This window comes from Dermochelys coriacea, chromosome 1 (genome assembly GCF_009764565.3).
Source record: "Dermochelys coriacea isolate rDerCor1 chromosome 1, rDerCor1.pri.v4, whole genome shotgun sequence".
Lineage (NCBI taxonomy): Eukaryota > Metazoa > Chordata > Testudines > Dermochelyidae > Dermochelys > Dermochelys coriacea.
The window spans coordinates 547,221-564,459 of NC_050068.2; the positions used below are offsets into that span (position 1 = coordinate 547,221).

General features: G+C 68.4%; 1 protein-coding gene across 1 annotated transcript in view; it reads right to left on the bottom strand.

The window, feature by feature from the left end:
* DNHD1 (dynein heavy chain domain 1) overlaps nt 1–1,244 on the bottom strand; it is a 145,328-nt gene extending 144,084 nt beyond the window's left edge. Inside the window, 1 exon segment of the mRNA XM_043503758.1 lies at nt 973–1,244. Within this exon segment, the coding sequence (XP_043359693.1) occupies nt 973–1,024 (52 nt within the window). The 5' untranslated portion in view covers nt 1,025–1,244.
* Between the last annotated feature and the right edge of the window lie 15,995 nt (nt 1,245–17,239).

Sequence of the window (17,239 nt, forward strand, 5' to 3'; positions counted from 1 at the left end):
CTTGTGTGTGTGAGAGAGAGAGATGTGCATTTCCCCTTTAAGTACACTGCCTTGTTAATTAGATCAGCAAGCTGAGCCACAGCTGCTGCCAGGGCAAGCTCCTTCCCTCCTGTCATATGTCCCTGCTCTACGGAAGATGGGGTTGGAGAGGTGCAGGAGCAGAGGGGAGGGGGACACCCTGACATTAGTCCTCCTCTTCCCACCCCCAGCAAGCAGGAGTCTTGGGGAGCAGCTCCAAGGCAGAGGGCAGGAGCAGCACATGGAAGTGGGGGGAGGGACAGCTGAACTGCGGGCAATTGATAGCCTGCTGGGCAACTGCTGCACAGGGAACTTAGGGGAGCGGGGAGCTGATAGGGGGGCTGCCAGTCCACCCTGGTTCCAACCATCCACCAGCTAGCTGCAATGGGCTGCTCTTCCTGCAAACAGTGGACAAAGCAGGCAGCTGCCAAATGATGTTAGAAGGGAGCATTGCACAACTTTAAATGAGCATGTTCCCTAATTGATCAGCAACGTAACAACAAAACAACATTAACCGGGACGACTTTAAGTGAGGAGTTCCTATATATTCCTGAGGTGCAAGGCTGGGAACTGGGGGGATTTGGCGGGTGCCTTTCTCTGAGTGATTCATGACCTGCTCTGGGAGCATTCATGCAATCTAGCTGGGTGAGGGGCTCCATCTGCTGTTGTGCTGAGTGATAACAGCACCTAGAGGGGTTTGTGCTTGTCACTAGCAAAGCATCGCAAGAGGCTGGAGGGTTAAGGTTGCACCCTGGGGATCCCATCACAATGAGCTATTGAGGTGTTGGCATTAGAATAGAGATGCCCCCAAATTCACTTCTGACCTCACCTGTAGTACAACAACCTCCAGGGCAACCCTGGGGCAACGGGGCCAGCACTGACTGTGAGGAAAGAGCTCCCCCTCTAAGTCCCTGTACTCCCCTGGTTGTGGCAGCAGAGATGAAGGCTCCTTACCTGGGTCAGCAGCAGCAGGGAACAGACTGGGGAGAGTTGGGGAAGACTGCATGATATCTCTGTGTACACAAAGCTGCCAAAGACAAAGGCCTGGTCAGTCTAGGTGCCATGGAAGCATGGGGAAGGGGCAAAATGGGGGCAGATTGTGCCAGGAGGATGGGATCACAGGCAGTCTATTCTCGGGCAGGGGGCAAGGTGAAATCAGAGGGGGCAAGCTGTGCCATGGTGCGGGAGGGGACAGAGTGGGGTTAGAGGATGTTAGGTTGTGCCATTGGGTGAGGAGAAAATGTGTGTGTGTGGGGGGGTCAGATAGTGCCATGGGAGAGGTGGAGGATGTGAGGGGCGCATTGAGGGGGATGTGGGAGGGAGTAGGTGATGGGGGGCCCTGGTGATGCATTCACCAGACTAGAAGCATTCACAGACTAGAACTAAGTCTGCAGAGCCTGGGACAGCTGACATTCCCACAGCGCCACCAGGAGACCACGCAGAACACTTTGGAGAGCAGCACCACACGAAGTACCACCCAAGGGATTCAGAGTGACCCCTGCAGCCTTTTGATTGGCCAGGAACCCTATTTAACCCTGGAGGGTGCCCCAGGAAGTTATCTGGGCAACCACACAGACTTTGGGCCTGCTGTGACTCCAGACTTCACCTTGGTCCTGATCTCCAGTGTCTGATCCCAGCCCAACAATGACCCTGACTCTTGCCTCCTGACTTCACCCTGATACTACCTCTGCTCTCTGGTCTCCAACCCCAGCCTGACTCTGACCCTGACTCTTGCTTACTGAACCCAGCTCTAGAGATTCCTCTGACTCCAGCTCACTGATTATCATCCCTGACGTGTAGACCCCAGCTCAGCTGGGACTGCTAAGCCAGACCATCTATGTCCTAGTCTTACAGTTTGTCCAGACCCTTTCCGACCTCCTCTGCAGCAGCCCCTGAACAGGGTTATGGAAGGGGCAGGTCTACTATTGCCCACTGGACCCCATGGAGTACCGGATCTCCAGGAGCAGGTTGCACAACTCCATACTGAGAACCATCTGCTGCAGTCCAAATTGGTGCAGCTCCTAGCAGAAAATCAGACATGTCGCAAGCAGCTAGCATGGTCTCAGAAAGAAAATTCCATGCTCCAGGATTGGGTTGGGACCTATTGCCTTTTGAACAGGGCCCCACAGTACCACTACCCAAATGTTTGGATGCTTCCAGTGTAGCCATTGGGCCATACTCTCTCAGAGGCATGGTCCACAGCAAGTGTTGCACCGCAGTGCCTACTACTCCTGAACACTCAATTCTGCCAAACAGAATTATGAGATATGAAATCAGGAGCTACTCACAATTCAATCAGCCTTTGAAGAATGGCACCATCTCCTCAAGGGACACAGAAACCCAGTGCAAGTCTTTTCTGAATATCTGCCTAAGGTTTGAACCTTGAACCAAAGACTTCTCAGGTGGTCATTATTCTTCTCAGTTTGATTTCATCATCATCCATCACCCAGGAATAGGAAAGACAATGACAGGGCGAAGAGCCTAACCAAGAACCACTCCGTCTCCCAAAACCTCGGAACTTCCTTCGTGCCAAAATCCACCAAGACCTGCTTGATCTAGTCTGATACGCTCTGTGGGGTGATCCATTAGCACAGGAGGTGACGGAACAGCCCGCGCAAACAAGAGCCAGAACCAAAATGCAGTGCTCCACACAGGACGGGATCACCTACCTCAATAGGCACACATACATTCCCCTGGCTAGAAGTGCTCCATCCCTGACACTCCATGGGGAGACCACTTTGGCCTCCTTAAGACTTTCCACGTGGCTTCCTGTTTCTTCTGGTGGCCCCATAAGCAAGCTAAAGTCCAAGACTAGGTTGACTCTTGTGACCTGTGTACGCGCACCAAGATGCCTCGTGTTAAGCCCCTCAGCACCCTAATACCCCTGGAGACCCCACCTATACCATGGGCCTCAATCAGCATGGACTCCATAATGGAACTCCCTGACTCTGATGACCACATAGTAGCTTTAATTGTGGTAGACCAACTGACCAAAACAGTGCACTTCATCCCCTGTAACAGCCTGCTTTCTGCTGAAAACACAGCTTGACTACTAGTGGTTTATGTGGTCTGCCTTAATAGGCTTTTGGATCATATCACCTCAGACAGAGGCCTGCAGTTTGTCTCTCACTTTTGGCGTGAAGCACTCCATCTAATGGACATTCGTGCTTTTACCTTCTCCGCATACCACCTGACACACAGATGGGCAGACAGAGAGGGTGAACCAAGTATTAGAGCAATACCTAAGGTGCTTTGTGAACTACCATCAAGATAACCGGTTCTCCCTCCTTCCTCATGCCAAGTTCTCATCCAACACTGACCAGGCCTGCACGGGGAGAGCACCTTCTTTGAAAATTACAGGTTCCACCCTTGTTTCCACTTGGCCTTGCCAGCAGCCTCTCCAAACCCTGCCACTGCCAACTGGATCAAATAAATTCATCGTATCCAGGAGGAGCTTAAGGACCACCTCGAAGACACAAGAAAGGAAAATAAGTGGTACTCAGACCGTTTACACCAGAAAGACCCAGCTTTCACAGCGGGTCAAAAAGTCTGACTCGCAGCAACGCGCCTCCATACAAACATGCCATCTCACAAGCTAGACCACCAGTTCCTCAAACCTTTCTGGATAGGTTAGCAAATCAGCCCTGTCACCTTCAAATTGCAACTCCCTTGATCTGTTTTCGTAAGACCATAAGAATAGCCATACTGGGTCAGACCAAAGGTCCATCCAGCCCAGTATCCTGTCTGCCGACAGTGGCCAATGCCAGGTGCCCCAGAGGGAGTGAACCTAACAGGTAATGATCAAGTGATCTCTCTCCTGCCATCCATTTCCACCCTCTGACAGACAGAGGCTAGGGACACCATTCCTTACCCATCCTGGCTAATAGCCATTAATGGACTTAACCTCCGTGAATTTATCTAGTTCTTTTAAACCCTGTTCTAGTCCTAGCCTTCACAAGCTCCCCAGGCAAGAAGTTCCACAGGTTGACTGTGCGCTGTGTGAAGAAGAACTTCCTTTTATTTATTTTAAACCTGCTTCCCATTAATTTCATTTGGTGGCCCCTAATTCTTATATTATGGGAACAAGTAAATAATTTTTCCTTATTCACTTTCTCCACACCATTCATGATTTTATATACCTCTATCATAGCCCCCTTAGTCTCCTCTTTTCCAAGCTAAAAAGTCCTAGCCTCTTTAATCTTGCCTCATATGGGGCATATCTTGCCTTTCCAAACCCCAATCATTTTAGTTGCCCTTTTCTGAACCTTTTCTAATGCCAGTATATCTTTTTTGAGACGAGGGGACCACATCTGTACGCAGTATTCAAGATGTGGGCGTACCATGGATTTATATAAGGGCAATAAGATACTCTCCGTCTTATTCTCTATCCCTTTTTCAACGATTCCTAATAATTTCCATGTTTCCCTCCTGAAACCTAACACATAGGACCCTTTTCCTGATTGATCCTAACAGCATCCCTGCCAGTCCAGCTCCAAGGGCATGAGGAATATATGGTACTCTATATTGCAGTGAAGGAGACTGTACTCGCTAACCAATTGGGAGAACTAAAAAACACTCCTGGGAATTCATTGCCCATGTCCATGACCTGAGCCGGTAAAAAGGTTTCATCTGGACCACCTGGATAAACCAAGCCCAGTGCCCATCCAGAGGAAGGGTGCCCTTCAAGAAGAGGGATGATGTAAAGATTGGTGGCCTAGAACTCAGGTCTGCAGAGCCTGACTTCAGACTTCATCTTGGCTTCTGGTCTCTGATCCCAGCCTGACTCTGACCCCGACTCTTGCTTACTGAACCCAGCTCTAGTAATTCCTCTGACCTCTGCTCACAGACTATCATCCCTGATGTGTGGACCTCAGGCCGGCTGTGACCACTAGGCCAAACTGCCTTCGCACTAGTCCCTTACAGGGTAAGTTATGGGGCAGCAGGAGGGAGCAGTTGGAGGTGCTGGGAGGAGCAGGCAGCAGGGGATGGTGGAGGTGTGGTGCTCAGGGGTGGAGTGGGTAGGTCGGTGATGAGGGAACTGGAGATGCTGGGTAGTGGGATGAAGCGTAGGTGAGTGGATGGGTAGGTGAGGGGGGACAGTAGGGGAGGGGACAGAGCACTGGGGGCTGGAGGAGCAGGGCAGAGGAAGGTGAAGGGAAGCTGGGGGGCGATAGGTGATATGGGCACTGAGGAAGGGAGGAGAGCACTGGGAGCCGGAGGAGGCCTGGTGGTGAGGGGCAGAGTAGGGGCAGGAGGGGGCTAGAGGGAACAAGAGGAGCGGGGGGGGCAGAGTGGGAGTGGGAGAGGACCCGGGGGGAGCAGAGTATGGGGACCGGGGGGACCTCAGGAAGGGGCGAGGGGGAGGAGAGGAGGGGGGGGAGGGGACCTCGGGGGTAAGAGTGGGGGCAGGAGGGGACCCGAGGGGAGGGGTGGGCCTGGTGGGGAGGGGCAGAGTAGGGGCGGGAGGGGGCCAGGTGGGGGGCAGAGGGAACGAGAGGAGTGGGTGGGCAGAGTGGGAGCGGGAGAGGACCCGGGGGACCTCGGGAAGGGGCAAAGAAGGAGAGAAGCGGATGGGTGGGGGAAGGTGGGCGAGGGGGCAGAGGGGGGGGGATGAGAGGAATGGGGGGAAGGAGGGGCGCGAGGGGATCTCAGGGGGCAGAGTGTGGGGGGAGAAGAGGGTGGGGGGATGGAGGGGGCAGGGTGGGGGGAAGAGGGGGCGGGGGGATCGAGGGGGCAGGGTGGGGGGAGGAGAGGACGGGGGATCGAGGGGGCAGGGTGGGGGAGGAGCGGGGGGGATCGAAGGGGCAGGGTGGGGGAGGTGAGGGGGATGGAGGGGGCAGGGTGGGGGGAGGAGAGGGCGGGGGATTGGGGGGGCAGGGTGGGGGGAGCAGAGGGGGGATCGAGGGGACAGGGTGAGGGAGGAGCGCGGGGGGGATCGAGGGGGCAGGGTGGGGGAGGTGAGGGGGGATGGAGGGGGCAGGGTGGGGGAGGAGCGGGGGGGATCGAGGGGGCAGGGTGGGGGAGGTGAGGGGGGATGGAGAGGGGAGGGTGGGGGGGATCGAGGGGGCAGGGTGGGGGAGGTGAGGGGGGATCGAGGGGGCAGGGTGGGGGGAGGAAAGGGGGTGATCGAGGGGGCAGGGTGGGGGAAGGTGAGATCGAGGGGGCAGGGTGGGGGGAGGAGCGGGGGGATCGAGGGGGCAGGGTGGGGGAGGTGAGGGGGGATGGAGGGGGCAGGGTGGGGGGAGGTGAGATCGAGGGGGCAGGGTGGGGGGAGGAGCGGGGGGGATCGAGGGGGCAGGGTGGGGGCAGGAGCGGGGGGGATCGAGGGGGCAGGGTGGGGGAGGTGAGGGGGGATGGAGGGGGCAGGGTGGGGGGAGGAGCGGGGGGGATCGAGGGGGCAGGGTGGGGGAGGTGAGGGGGGATCGAGGGGGCAGGGTGGGGGAGGAGAGGAGGGATGGAGGGGGCAGGGTGGGGGGAGGAGCGGGGGGGATCGAGGGGGCAGGGTGGGGGGAGGAGAGGGGGGGATCGAGGGGGCAGGGTGGGGAGGTGAGGGGGGATGGAGGGGGCAGGGTGGGGGAGGTGAGATCGAGGGGGCAGGGTGGGGGGAGGAGCGGGGGGGATCGAGGGGGCAGGGTGGGGGAGGTGAGGGGGGATGGAGGGGGCAGGGTGGAGGGAGGAACGGGGGGGATCGAGGGGGCAGGGTGGGGGAAGTGAGGGGGGATGGAGGGGGCAGGGTCGGGGGATCGAGGGGGCAGGGTGGGGGAGGTGAGGGGGGATCGAGGGGGCAGGTTGGGGGGAGGAGCGGGGGGGATCGAGGGGGCAGGGTGGGGGAGGAGGAGCGGGGGGGATCGAGGGGGCAGGGTGGGGGAGGTGAGGGGGGATGGAGGGGGCAGGGTGGGGGGAGGTGAGATCGAGGGGGCAGGGTGGGGGAGGTGAGGGGGGATGGAGGGGGCAGGGTGGGGGGATCGAGGGGGCAGGGTGGGGGAGGTGAGGGGGGATGGAGGGGGCAGGGTGGGGGGAGGAGCGGGGGGGGATGGAGGGGGCAGGGTGAGGGAGGTGAGGGGGGATGGAGGGGGCAGGGTGGGGGGAGGAGCGGGGGGGATGGAGGGGGCAGGGTGAGGGAGGTGAGGGGGGATGGAGGGGGCAGCGTGGGGGGAGGAGCGGGGGGGATCGAGGGGGCAGGGTGGGGGAGGTGAGGGGGGATGGAGGGGGCAGGGTCGGGGGGATCGAGGGGGCAGGGTGGGGGGAGGAGATGGGGGATGGAGGGAGCAGGGTGGGGGGAGGAGCGGGGCGGATCGAGGGGGCTGGGTGGGGGAGGTGAGGGGGGATGGAGGGGGCAGGGTGGGGAGAGGTGAGATCGAGGGGGCAGGGTGGGGGAGGTAAGGGGGGATCGAGGGGGCAGGGTGGGGGGAGGAGCGTGGGGGATTCACGGTGCAGGATGGGGGAGGTGAGGGGGGATGGAGGGGGCAGGGTGGGGGGGAGGAGCGGGGGGGATCGAGGGGCAGGGTGGGGAGGTGAGTGGGGATGGAGGGGGCAGGGTGGGGGAGGTGAGGGGGGATCGAGGTGGCACGGTGAGGGGGGATGGAGGGGGCAGGGTGGGGGAGGAGCGGGGGGGATCGAAGGGGCAGGGTGGGGGGAGGAGAGGGGGGATCGAGGGGGCAGGGTGGGGGAGGTGAGGGGGGATGGAGGGGGCAGGGTGGGGGGAGGTGAGATCGAGGGGGCAGGGTGGGGGGAGGAGCGGGGGGGATCGAGGGGGCAGGGTGGGGGGAGGAGATGGGGGATGGAGGGAGCAGGGTGGGGGGAGGAGCGGGGGGGATCGAGGGGGCTGGGTGGGGGAGGTGAGGGGGGATGGAGGGGGCATGGTGGGGGGAGGTGAGATCGAGGGAGCAGGGTGGGGGAGGTGAGGGGGGATCGAGGGGGCAGGGTGGGGGGAGGAGCGTGGGGGATTCACGGTGCATGGTGGGGGAGGTGAGGGGGGATGGAGGGGGCAGGGTGGGGGGAGGAGCGGGGGGGATCGAGGGGGCAGGGTGGGGGAGGTGAGGGGGGATGGAGGGGGCAGGGTGGGGGGAGGAGCGTGGGGGATCGACGGTGCAGGGTGGGGGAGGTGAGGGGGGATGGAGGGGACAGGGTAGGGGGAGGAGCGGGGGGGATCGAGGGGGCAGGGTGGGGGAGGTGAGGGGGGATGGAGGGGGCAGTGTGGGGGGAGGTGAGATCGAGGGGGCAGGGTGGGGGGAGGAGCGGGGGGGATCGAGGGGGCAGGGTGGGGGGGGATCGAGGGGGGATGGAGGGGGCAGGGTGGGGGGAGGTGCGGGGGATGGAGGGGGCAGGGTGGGGGGAGGAGCGGGGGGGATCGAGGGGGCAGGGTGGGGGAGGTGAGGGGGGATGGAGGGGGAGGGTGGGGGGAGGAGCGGGGGGGATCGAGGGGGCAGGGTGGGGGAGGTGAGGGGGGATGGAGGGGGAGGGTGGGGGGAGGAGCGGGGGATGGAGGGGGCAGGGTGGGGGGGATCGAGGGGGCAGGGTGGGGGGAGGTGAGATCGAGGGGGCAGGGTGGGGGAGGTGAGGGGGGATGGAGGGGGCAGGGTGGGGGGGATCGAGGGGGCAGGGTGTGGGGAGGTGAGGGGGGATGGAGGGGGCAGGGTGGGGGGGATCGAGGGGCAGGGTGGGGGGAGGAGATGGGGGATGGAGGGGGCAGGGTGGGGGGAGGAGCGGGGGGGATCGAGGGGGCTGGGTGGGGGAGGTGAGGGGGGACGGAGGGGGCAGGGTGGGGGGAGGTGAGATCGAGGGGGCAGGGTGGGGAGGTGAGGGGGGATCGAGGGGGCAGGGTGGGGGAGGAGCGTGGGGGATCGACGGTGCAGGGTGGGGGAGGTAAGGGGGGATGGAGGGGGCAGGGTGGGGGGAGGAGCGGGGGGGATGGAGGGGGCAGGCTGGGGGGAGGTGAGATCGAGGGGGCAGGGTGGGGCAGGTGAGGGGGGATGGAGGGGGCAGGGTGGGGGGGATCGAGGGGGCAGGGTGGGGGAGGTGAGGGGGGATCGAGGGGGCAGGGTGGGGGGGATCGAGGGGGCAGGTGTGGGGGAGGTGAGGGGGGATCGAGGGGGCAGGGTGGGGGAGGAGCGGGGGGGATCGAGGGGGCAGGGTGGGGGGAGGTGAGGGGGGATGGAGGGGGCAGGGTGGGGGGAGGTGAGATCGAGGGGGCAGGGTGGGGGAGGTGAGGGGGGATGGAGGAGGCAGGGTGGGGGGGATCGAGGGGGTAGGGTGGGGGGAGGAGAGGGGGGATGGAGGGGGCAGGGTGGGGGGAGGAGCGGGGGGGATGGAGGGGGCAGGGTGGGGGAGGTGAGGGGGGATCGAGGGGGCAGGGTGGGGGAGGTGAGGGGGGATGGAGGGGGCAGGGTGGGGGAGGAGCGGGGGGGGATCGAGGGGTAGGGTGGGGGGAGGTGAGATCGAGGGGGCAGGGTGGGGGAGGTGAGATCGAGGGGGCAGGGTGGGGGAGGTGAGGTGAGATCGAGGGGGCAGGGTGGGGGAGGTGAGGGGGGGATCGACGGTGCAGGGTGGGGGAGGTGAGGGGGGATGGAGGGGGCAGGGTGGGGGGAGGTGAGATCGAGGGGGCAGGGTGGGGGGAGGAGCGGGGGGGATCGAGGGGGCAGGGTGGGGGAGGAGAGGGGGGATCGAGGGGACAGGGTGGGGGGAGGTGAGATCGAGGGGGCAGGGTGGGGGAGGTGAGGGGGGATGGAGGGGGCAGGGTGGGGGGGATCGAGGGGGTAGGGTGGGGGAGGTGAGGGGGGATGGAGGGGGCAGGGTGGGGGAGGTGAGGGGGATCGAGGGGGCAGGGTGGGGAGGTGAGGGGGGATCGAGTGGGCAGGGTGGGGGAGGTGAGGGGGATGGAGGGGCAGGGTGGGGGGAGGTGAGATCGAGGGGGCAGGGTGGGGGAGGTGAGGGGGGATGGAGGGGGCAGGGTGGGGGAGGTGAGGGGGCAGGGTGGGGGAGGTGAGGGGGGATGGAGGGGTCAGGGTGGGGGGGATCGAGGGGGCAGGGTGGGGGGAGGTGAGGGGGATGGAGGGGGCAGGTGGGGGGAGGTGAGATCGAGGGGGCAGGGTGGGGGAGGTGAGGGGGGGATCGAGGGGGCAGGGTGGGGGGAGGTGAGATCGAGGGGGCAGGGTGGGGGAGGTGAGGGGGGATGGAGGGGGCAGGGTGGGGGGAGATGAGGGGAGGTGAGATCGAGGGGGCAGGGTGGGGGAGGTGAGGGGGGATGGAGGGGGCAGGGTGGGGGGAGGTGAGATCGAGGGGGCAGGGTGGGGGAGGTGAGGGGGGATCGAGGGGGCAGGGTGGGGGGAGGTGAGATCGAGGGGGCAGGGTGGGGGAGGTGAGGGGGGGATGGAGGGGGCAGGGTGGGGGAGGTGAGGGGGCAGGGGGGCGGGAGGTGAGATCGAGGGGGCAGGGTGGGGGAGGTGAGGGGGGGATCGAGGGGGCAGGGTGGGGGGAGATGAGATCGAGGGGGCAGGGTGGGGGAGGTGAGGGGGGATCGAGGGGGCAGGGTGGGGGGAGGTGAGGGGGGATGGAGGGGGCAGGGTGGGGGGAGGAGCGGGGGGATCGAGGGGGCAGGGTGGGGGGAGGTGAGATCGAGGGGGCAGGGTGGGGGGAGGAGCGGGGGGGATCGAGGGGGCAGGGTGGGGGAGGAGAGGGGGGGATCGAGGGGGCAGGGTGGGGGAGGTGAGATCGAGGGGGTAGGGTGGGGGGAGGAGAGGGGGGATGGAGGGGGCAGGGTGGGGGGAGGTGAGATCGAGGGGGCAGGGTGGGGGGAGGTGAGGGGGCAGGGTGGGGGGGATGGAGGGGGTAGGGTGGGGGGAGGTGAGGGGGGATCGAGGGGGCAGGGTGGGGGGAGGTGAGGGGGGATCGAGGGGGCAGGGTGGGGGGGATGGAGGGGCAGGGTGGGGGGAGGTGAGGGGGGATCGAGGGGGCAGGGTGGGGGGAGGAGAGGGGGGATCGAGGGGGCAGGGTGGGGGGGATGGAGGGGGCAGGGTGGGGGAGGTGAGGGGGGATGGAGGGGGCAGGGTGGGGGGAGGTGAGATCGAGGGGGCAGGGTGGGGGGGATGGAGGGGGCAGGGTGGGGAGGAGCGGGGGGGATCGAGGGGGCAGGGTGGGGGCAGGGTGGGGGAGGTGAGGGGGCAGGGTGGGGGAGGTGAGGGGGGATGGAGGGGGCAGGGTGGGGGGGATCGAGGGGGTAGGGTGGGGGGAGGAGAGGGGGGATGGAGGGGGCAGGGTGGGGGGAGGTGAGATCGAGGGGGCAGGGTGGGGGGAGGTGAGGGGGGATGGAGGGGGCAGGGTGGGGGGGATCGAGGGGGTAGGGTGGGGGAGGTGAGGGGGGATGGAGGGGGCAGGGTGGGGGGGATCGAGGGGGCAGGGTGGGGGAGGTGAGGGGGGATGGAGGGGGCAGGGTGGGGGGAGGTGAGATCGAGGGGGCAGGGTGGGGGGGATGGAGGGGGCAGGGTGGGGGAGGAGCGGGGGGGATCGAGGGGGGTAGGGTGGGGGGAGGTGAGGGGGGGATCGAGGGGGCAGGGTGGGGGAGGTGAGAGGGGATCGAGGGGGCAGGGTGGGGGAGGTGAGGGGGCAGGGTGGGGGGAGGTGAGGGGGGATCGAGGGGGCAGGGTGGGGGAGGTGAGGGGGGGATGGAGGGGGCAGGGTGGGGGAGGAGCGGGGGGGATCGAGGGGGCAGGGTGGGGGAGGTGAGGGGGCAGGGTGGGGGGAGGTGAGGGGGGGATGGAGGGGGCAGGGTGGGGGGGATCGAGGGGGCAGGGTGGGGAGGTGAGGTGAGATCGAGGGGGCAGGGTGGGGGGGATGGAGGGGGCAGGGTGGGGGAGGAGCGGGGGGGATCGAGGGGGTAGGGTGGGGGGAGGTGAGGGGGGGATCGAGGGGGCAGGGTGGGGGAGGTGAGGGGGGATGGAGGGGGCAGGGTGGGGGGAGGTGAGAGGGGATCGAGGGGGCAGGGTGGGGGAGGTGAGGGGGCAGGGTGGGGGGAGGAGAGGGGGGGATCGAGGGGGCAGGGTGGGGGGAGGTGAGGGGGGGATGGAGGGGGCAGGGTGGGGGGATCGAGGGGGGCAGGGTGGGGAGGTGAGGGGGCAGGGTGGGGGGAGGAGAGGGGGGGATGGAGGGGGCAGGGTGGGGGGAGGTGAGGGGGGGATGGAGGGGGCAGGGTGGGGGGGATCGAGGGGGCAGGGTGGGGGAGGTGAGGGGGCAGGGTGGGGGGAGGAGAGGGGGGGATGGAGGGGGCAGGGTGGGGGAGGAGCGGGGGGGATCGAGGGAGCAGGGTGGGGGCAGGGTGGGGGGAGGTGAGGGGGGATGGAGGCGGGCAGGGTGGGGGGAGGTGAGGGGGGATGGAGGGGCAGGGTGGGGGGGATCGAGGGGGCAGGGTGGGGGAGGTGAGGGGGGATGGAGGGGGCAGGGTCGGGGGAGGTGAGATCGAGGGGGCAGGGTGGGGGGGATGGAGGGGGCAGGGTGGGGGAGGAGCGGGGGGGATCGAGGGGGTAGGGTGGGGGGAGGTGAGGGGGGGATCGAGGGGGCAGGGTGGGGGAGGTGAGGGGGGATGGAGGGGGCAGGGTGGGGGGAGGTGAGATCGAGGGGGCAGGGAGGGGGGGATGGAGGGGGCAGGGGGGGGGAGGAGCGGGGGGGATCGAGGGGGCAGGGTGGGGGAGGTGAGGGGGCAGGGTGGGGGAGGTGAGGGGGGGATCGAGGGGGCAGGGTGGGGGAGGTGAGGTGAGATCGAGGGGGCAGGGTGGGGGGGATGGAGGGGGCAGGGTGGGGGAGGAGCGGGGGGGATCGAGGGGGTAGGGTGGGGGGAGGTGAGGGGGGGATCGAGGGGGCAGGGTGGGGGAGGTGAGGGGGGATGGAGGGGGCAGGGTGGGGGGAGGTGAGAGGGGATCGAGGGGGCAGGGTGGGGGAGGTGAGGGGGCAGGGTGGGGGGAGGAGAGGGGGGTATGGAGGGGGCAGGGTGGGGGGGATCGAGGGGGCAGGGTGGGGGAGGTGAGGGGGCAGGGTGGGGGGAGGAGAGGGGGGGATGGAGAGGGCAGGGTGGAGGAGGAGCGGGGGGGATCGAGGGGGCAGGGTGGAGGAGGAGCGGGGGGGATCGAGGGGGCAGGGTGGGGGAGGTGAGGGGGCAGGGTGGGGGGAGGAGAGGGGGGGATGGAGGGGGCAGGGTGGGGGGGATGGAGGGAGCAGGGTGGGGGAGGAGCGGGGGGGATCGAGGGGGCAGGGTGGGGGGAGGTGAGGGGGGGATGGAGGGGGCAGGGTGGGGGAGGTGAGGGGGCAGGGTGGGGGGAGGTGAGGGGGGATCGAGGGGGCAGGGTGGGGGAGGTGAGGGGGCAGGGTGGGGGGAGGTGAGGGGGGGATGGAGGGGGCAGGGTGGGGGGGATCGAGGGGGCAGGGTGGGGGAGGTGAGGGGGGATCGAGGGGGCAGGGTGGGGGGGATGGAGGGGGCAGGGTGGGGGGAGGTGAGGGGGGGATCGAGGGGGCAGGGTGGGGGGAGGTGAGAGGGGATCGAGGGGGCAGGGTGGGGGAGGTGAGGGGGCAGGGTGGGGGGAGGTGAGGGGGGGATGGAGGGGGCAGGGTGGGGGGGATCGAGGGGGCAGGGTGGGGGAGGTGAGGGGGATGGAGGGGGCAGGGTGGGGGGAGGTGAGATCGAGGGGGCAGGGTGGGGGGGATGGAGGGGGCAGGGTGGGGGAGGAGCGGGGGGGGATCGAGGGGGCAGGGTGGGGAGGTGAGGGGGTAGGGTGGGGGGAGGTGAGGGGGGATCGAGGGGGCAGGGTGGGGGAGGAGCGGGGGGGATCGAGGGGGCAGGGTGGGGGGAGGTGAGGGGGGATCGAGGGGGCAGGGTGGGGGAGGTGAGGGGGCAGGGTGGGGGGAGGAGCGGGGGGGATGGAGGGGGCAGGGTGGGGGGAGGGGAGGGGGTAGGGTGGGGGGGATCGAGGGGGCAGGGTGGGGGAGGTGAGGGGGGATGGAGGGGGCAGGGTGGGGGGAGGTGAGAGGGGATCGAGGGGGCAGGGTGGGGGAGGTGAGGGGGCAGGGTGGGGGGAGGAGAGGGGGGGATGGAGGGGGCAGGGTGGGGGAGGAGCGGGGGGGATCGAGGGGGCAGGGTGGGGGGAGGTGAGATCGAGGGGGCAGGGTGGGGGCAGGGTGGGGGGATGGAGGGGGCAGGGTGGGGGAGGAGGGGGGGGGGATCGAGGGGGCAGGGTGGGGGGAGGGTGGGGGGGATGGAGGGGGCAGGGTGGGGGAGGAGCGGGGGGGATCGAGGGGGCAGGGTGGGGGCAGGGTGGGGGGGATGGAGGGGGCAGGGTGGGGGAGGAGAGGGGGGGATGGAGGGGGCAGGGTGGGGGGAGGTGAGATCGAGGGGGCAGGGTGGGGGCAGGGTGGGGGGATGGAGGGGGCAGGGTGGGGGAGGAGCGGGGGGGATCGAGGGGGCAGGGTGGGGGGAGGGTGGGGGGGATGGAGGGGGCAGGGTGGGGGAGGAGCGGGGGGGATCGAGGGGGCAGGGTGGGGGCAGGGGGGGGGGGATGGAGGGGGCAGGGTGGGGGAGGAGCGGGGGGGATCGAGGGGGCAGGGTGGGGGGAGGTGAGATTGAGGGGGCAGGGTGGGGGCAGGGTGGGGGGATGGAGGGGGCAGGGTGGGGGCAGGGTGGGGGGGATCGAGGGGGCAGGGTGGGGGGAGGTGAGATCGAGGGGGCAGGGTGGGGGCAGGGTGGGGGGGATGGAGGGGGCAGGGTGAGGGAGGTGAGGGGGGGATCGAGGGGGCAGGGTGAGGGAGGTGAGGGGGTAGGGTGGGGGGAGGTGAGGGGGGGATGGAGGGGGCAGGGTGGGGGGAGGTGAGAGGGGATCGAGGGGGCAGGGTTGGGGAGGTGAGGGGGCAGGGTGGGGGGAGGAGAGGGGGGATCGAGGGGGCAGGGTGGGGGGAGGGTGGGGGGGATGGAGGGGGCAGGGTGGGGGAGGTGAGGGGGGATGGAGGGGGCAGGGTGGGGGGAGGTGAGTTCGAGGGGGTAGGGTGGGGGCAGGGTGGGGGGGATGGAGGGGGCAGGGTGGGGGGAGGTGAGATCGAGGGGGCAGGGTGGGGGGGATGGAGGGGGCAGGGTGGGGGAGGAGCGGGGGGGATCGAGGGGGCAGGGTGGGGGGAGGTGAGATCGAGGGGGCAGGGTGGGGGCAGGGTGGGGGGGATGGAGGGGGCAGGGTGGGGGAGGAGCGGGGGGGATGGAGGGGGCAGGGTGGGGGGGATCGAGGGGGCAGGGTGGGGGAGGTGAGGGGGGATCGAGGGGGCAGGGTGGGGGGGATGGAGGGGGCAGGGTGGGGGGAGGTGAGGGGGGGATCGAGGGGGCAGGGTGGGGGGAGGTGAGAGGGGATCGAGGGGGCAGGGTGGGGGGAGGTGAGGGGGGATCGAGGGGGCAGGGTGGGGGAGGTGAGGGGGCAGGGTGGGGGGAGGTGAGGGGGGGATGGAGGGGGCAGGGTGGGGGGGATCGAGGGGGCAGGGTGGGGGAGGTGAGGGGGATGGAGGGGGCAGGGTGGGGGGAGGTGAGATCGAGGGGGCAGGGTGGGGGAGGTGAGGGGGCAGGGTGGGGGGGATGGAGGGGGCAGGGTGGGGGAGGAGCGGGGGGGATCGAGGGGGCAGGGTGGGGGAGGTGAGGGGGGTAGGGTGGGGGGAGGTGAGGGGGGATCGAGGGGGCAGGGTGGGGGAGGAGCGGGGGGGATCGAGGGGGCAGGGTGGGGGGAGGTGAGGGGGGATCGAGGGGGCAGGGTGGGGGAGGTGAGGGGGCAGGGTGGGGGGAGGAGCGGGGGGGATTGAGGGGGCAGGGTGGGGGGAGGTGAGGGGGTAGGGTGGGGGGGATCGAAGGGGCAGGGTGGGGGAGGTGAGGGGGGATGGAGGGGGCAGGGTGGGGGGAGGTGAGAGGGGATCGAGGGGGCAGGGTGGGGGAGGTGAGGGGGCAGGGTGGGGGAGGAGAGGGGGGGATGGAGGGGGCAGGGTGGGGGAGGAGCGGGGGGGATCGAGGGGGCAGGGTGGGGGGAGGTGAGATCGAGGGGGCAGGGTGGGGGCAGGGTGGGGGGATGGAGGGGGCAGGGTGGGGGAGGAGCGGGGGGGATCGAGGGGGCAGGGTGGGGCAGGGTGGGGGGGATGGAGGGGGCAGGGTGGGGGAGGAGCGGGGGGGATCGAGGGGGCAGGGTGGGGGCAGGGTGGGGGGGATCGAGGGGGCAGGGTGGGGGGAGGTGAGATCGAGGGGGCAGGGTGGGGGCAGGGTGGGGGGGATGGAGGGGGCAGGGTGAGGGAGGTGAGGGGGGGATCGAGGGGGCAGGGTGAGGGAGGTGAGGGGGGATGGAGGGGGCAGGGTGGGGGGAGGTGAGATCGAGGGGGTAGGGTGGGGGCAGGGTGGGGGGGATGGAGGGGGCAGGGTGGGGGAGGTGAGATCGAGGGGGCAGGGTGGGGGGGATGGAGGGGGCAGGGTGGGGGAGGAGCGGGGGGGATCGAGGGGGCAGGGTGGGGGGAGGTGAGATCGAGGGGGCAGGGTGGGGGAGGAGCGGGGGGGATGGAGGGGGCAGGGTGGGGGGGATCGAGGGGGCAGGGTGGGGGAGGTGAGGGGGGATCGAGGGGGCAGGGTGGGGGGGATGGAGGGGGCAGGGTGGGGGGAGGTGAGGGGGGGATCGAGGGGGCAGGGTGGGGGGAGGTGAGGGGGGATCGAGGGGGCAGGGTGGGGGAGGTGAGGGGGCAGGGTGGGGGGAGGTGAGATCGAGGGGGCAGGGTGGGGGAGGTGAGGGGGATGGAGGGGGCAGGGTGGGGGGAGGTGAGATCGAGGGGGCAGGGTGGGGGGGATGGAGGGGGCAGGGTGGGGGAGGAGCGGGGGGGATCCAGGGGGCAGGGTGGGGGAGGTGAGGGGGTAGGGTGGGGGGAGGTGAGGGGGGATCGAGGGGGCAGGGTGGGGGAGGAGCGGGGGGGATCGAGGGGGCAGGGTGGGGGGAGGTGAGGGGGGATCGAGGGGGCAGGGTGGGGGAGGTGAGGGGGCAGGGTGGGGGGAGGAGCGGGGGGGATTGAGGGGGCAGGGTGGGGGAGGTGAGGGGGTAGGGTGGGGGGGATCGAGGGGGCAGGGTGGGGGAGGTGAGGGGGGATGGAGGGGGCAGGGTGGGGGGAGGTGAGAGGGGATCGAGGGGGCAGGGTGGGGGAGGTGAGGGGGCAGGGTGGGGGGAGGAGGGGGGGGGATGGA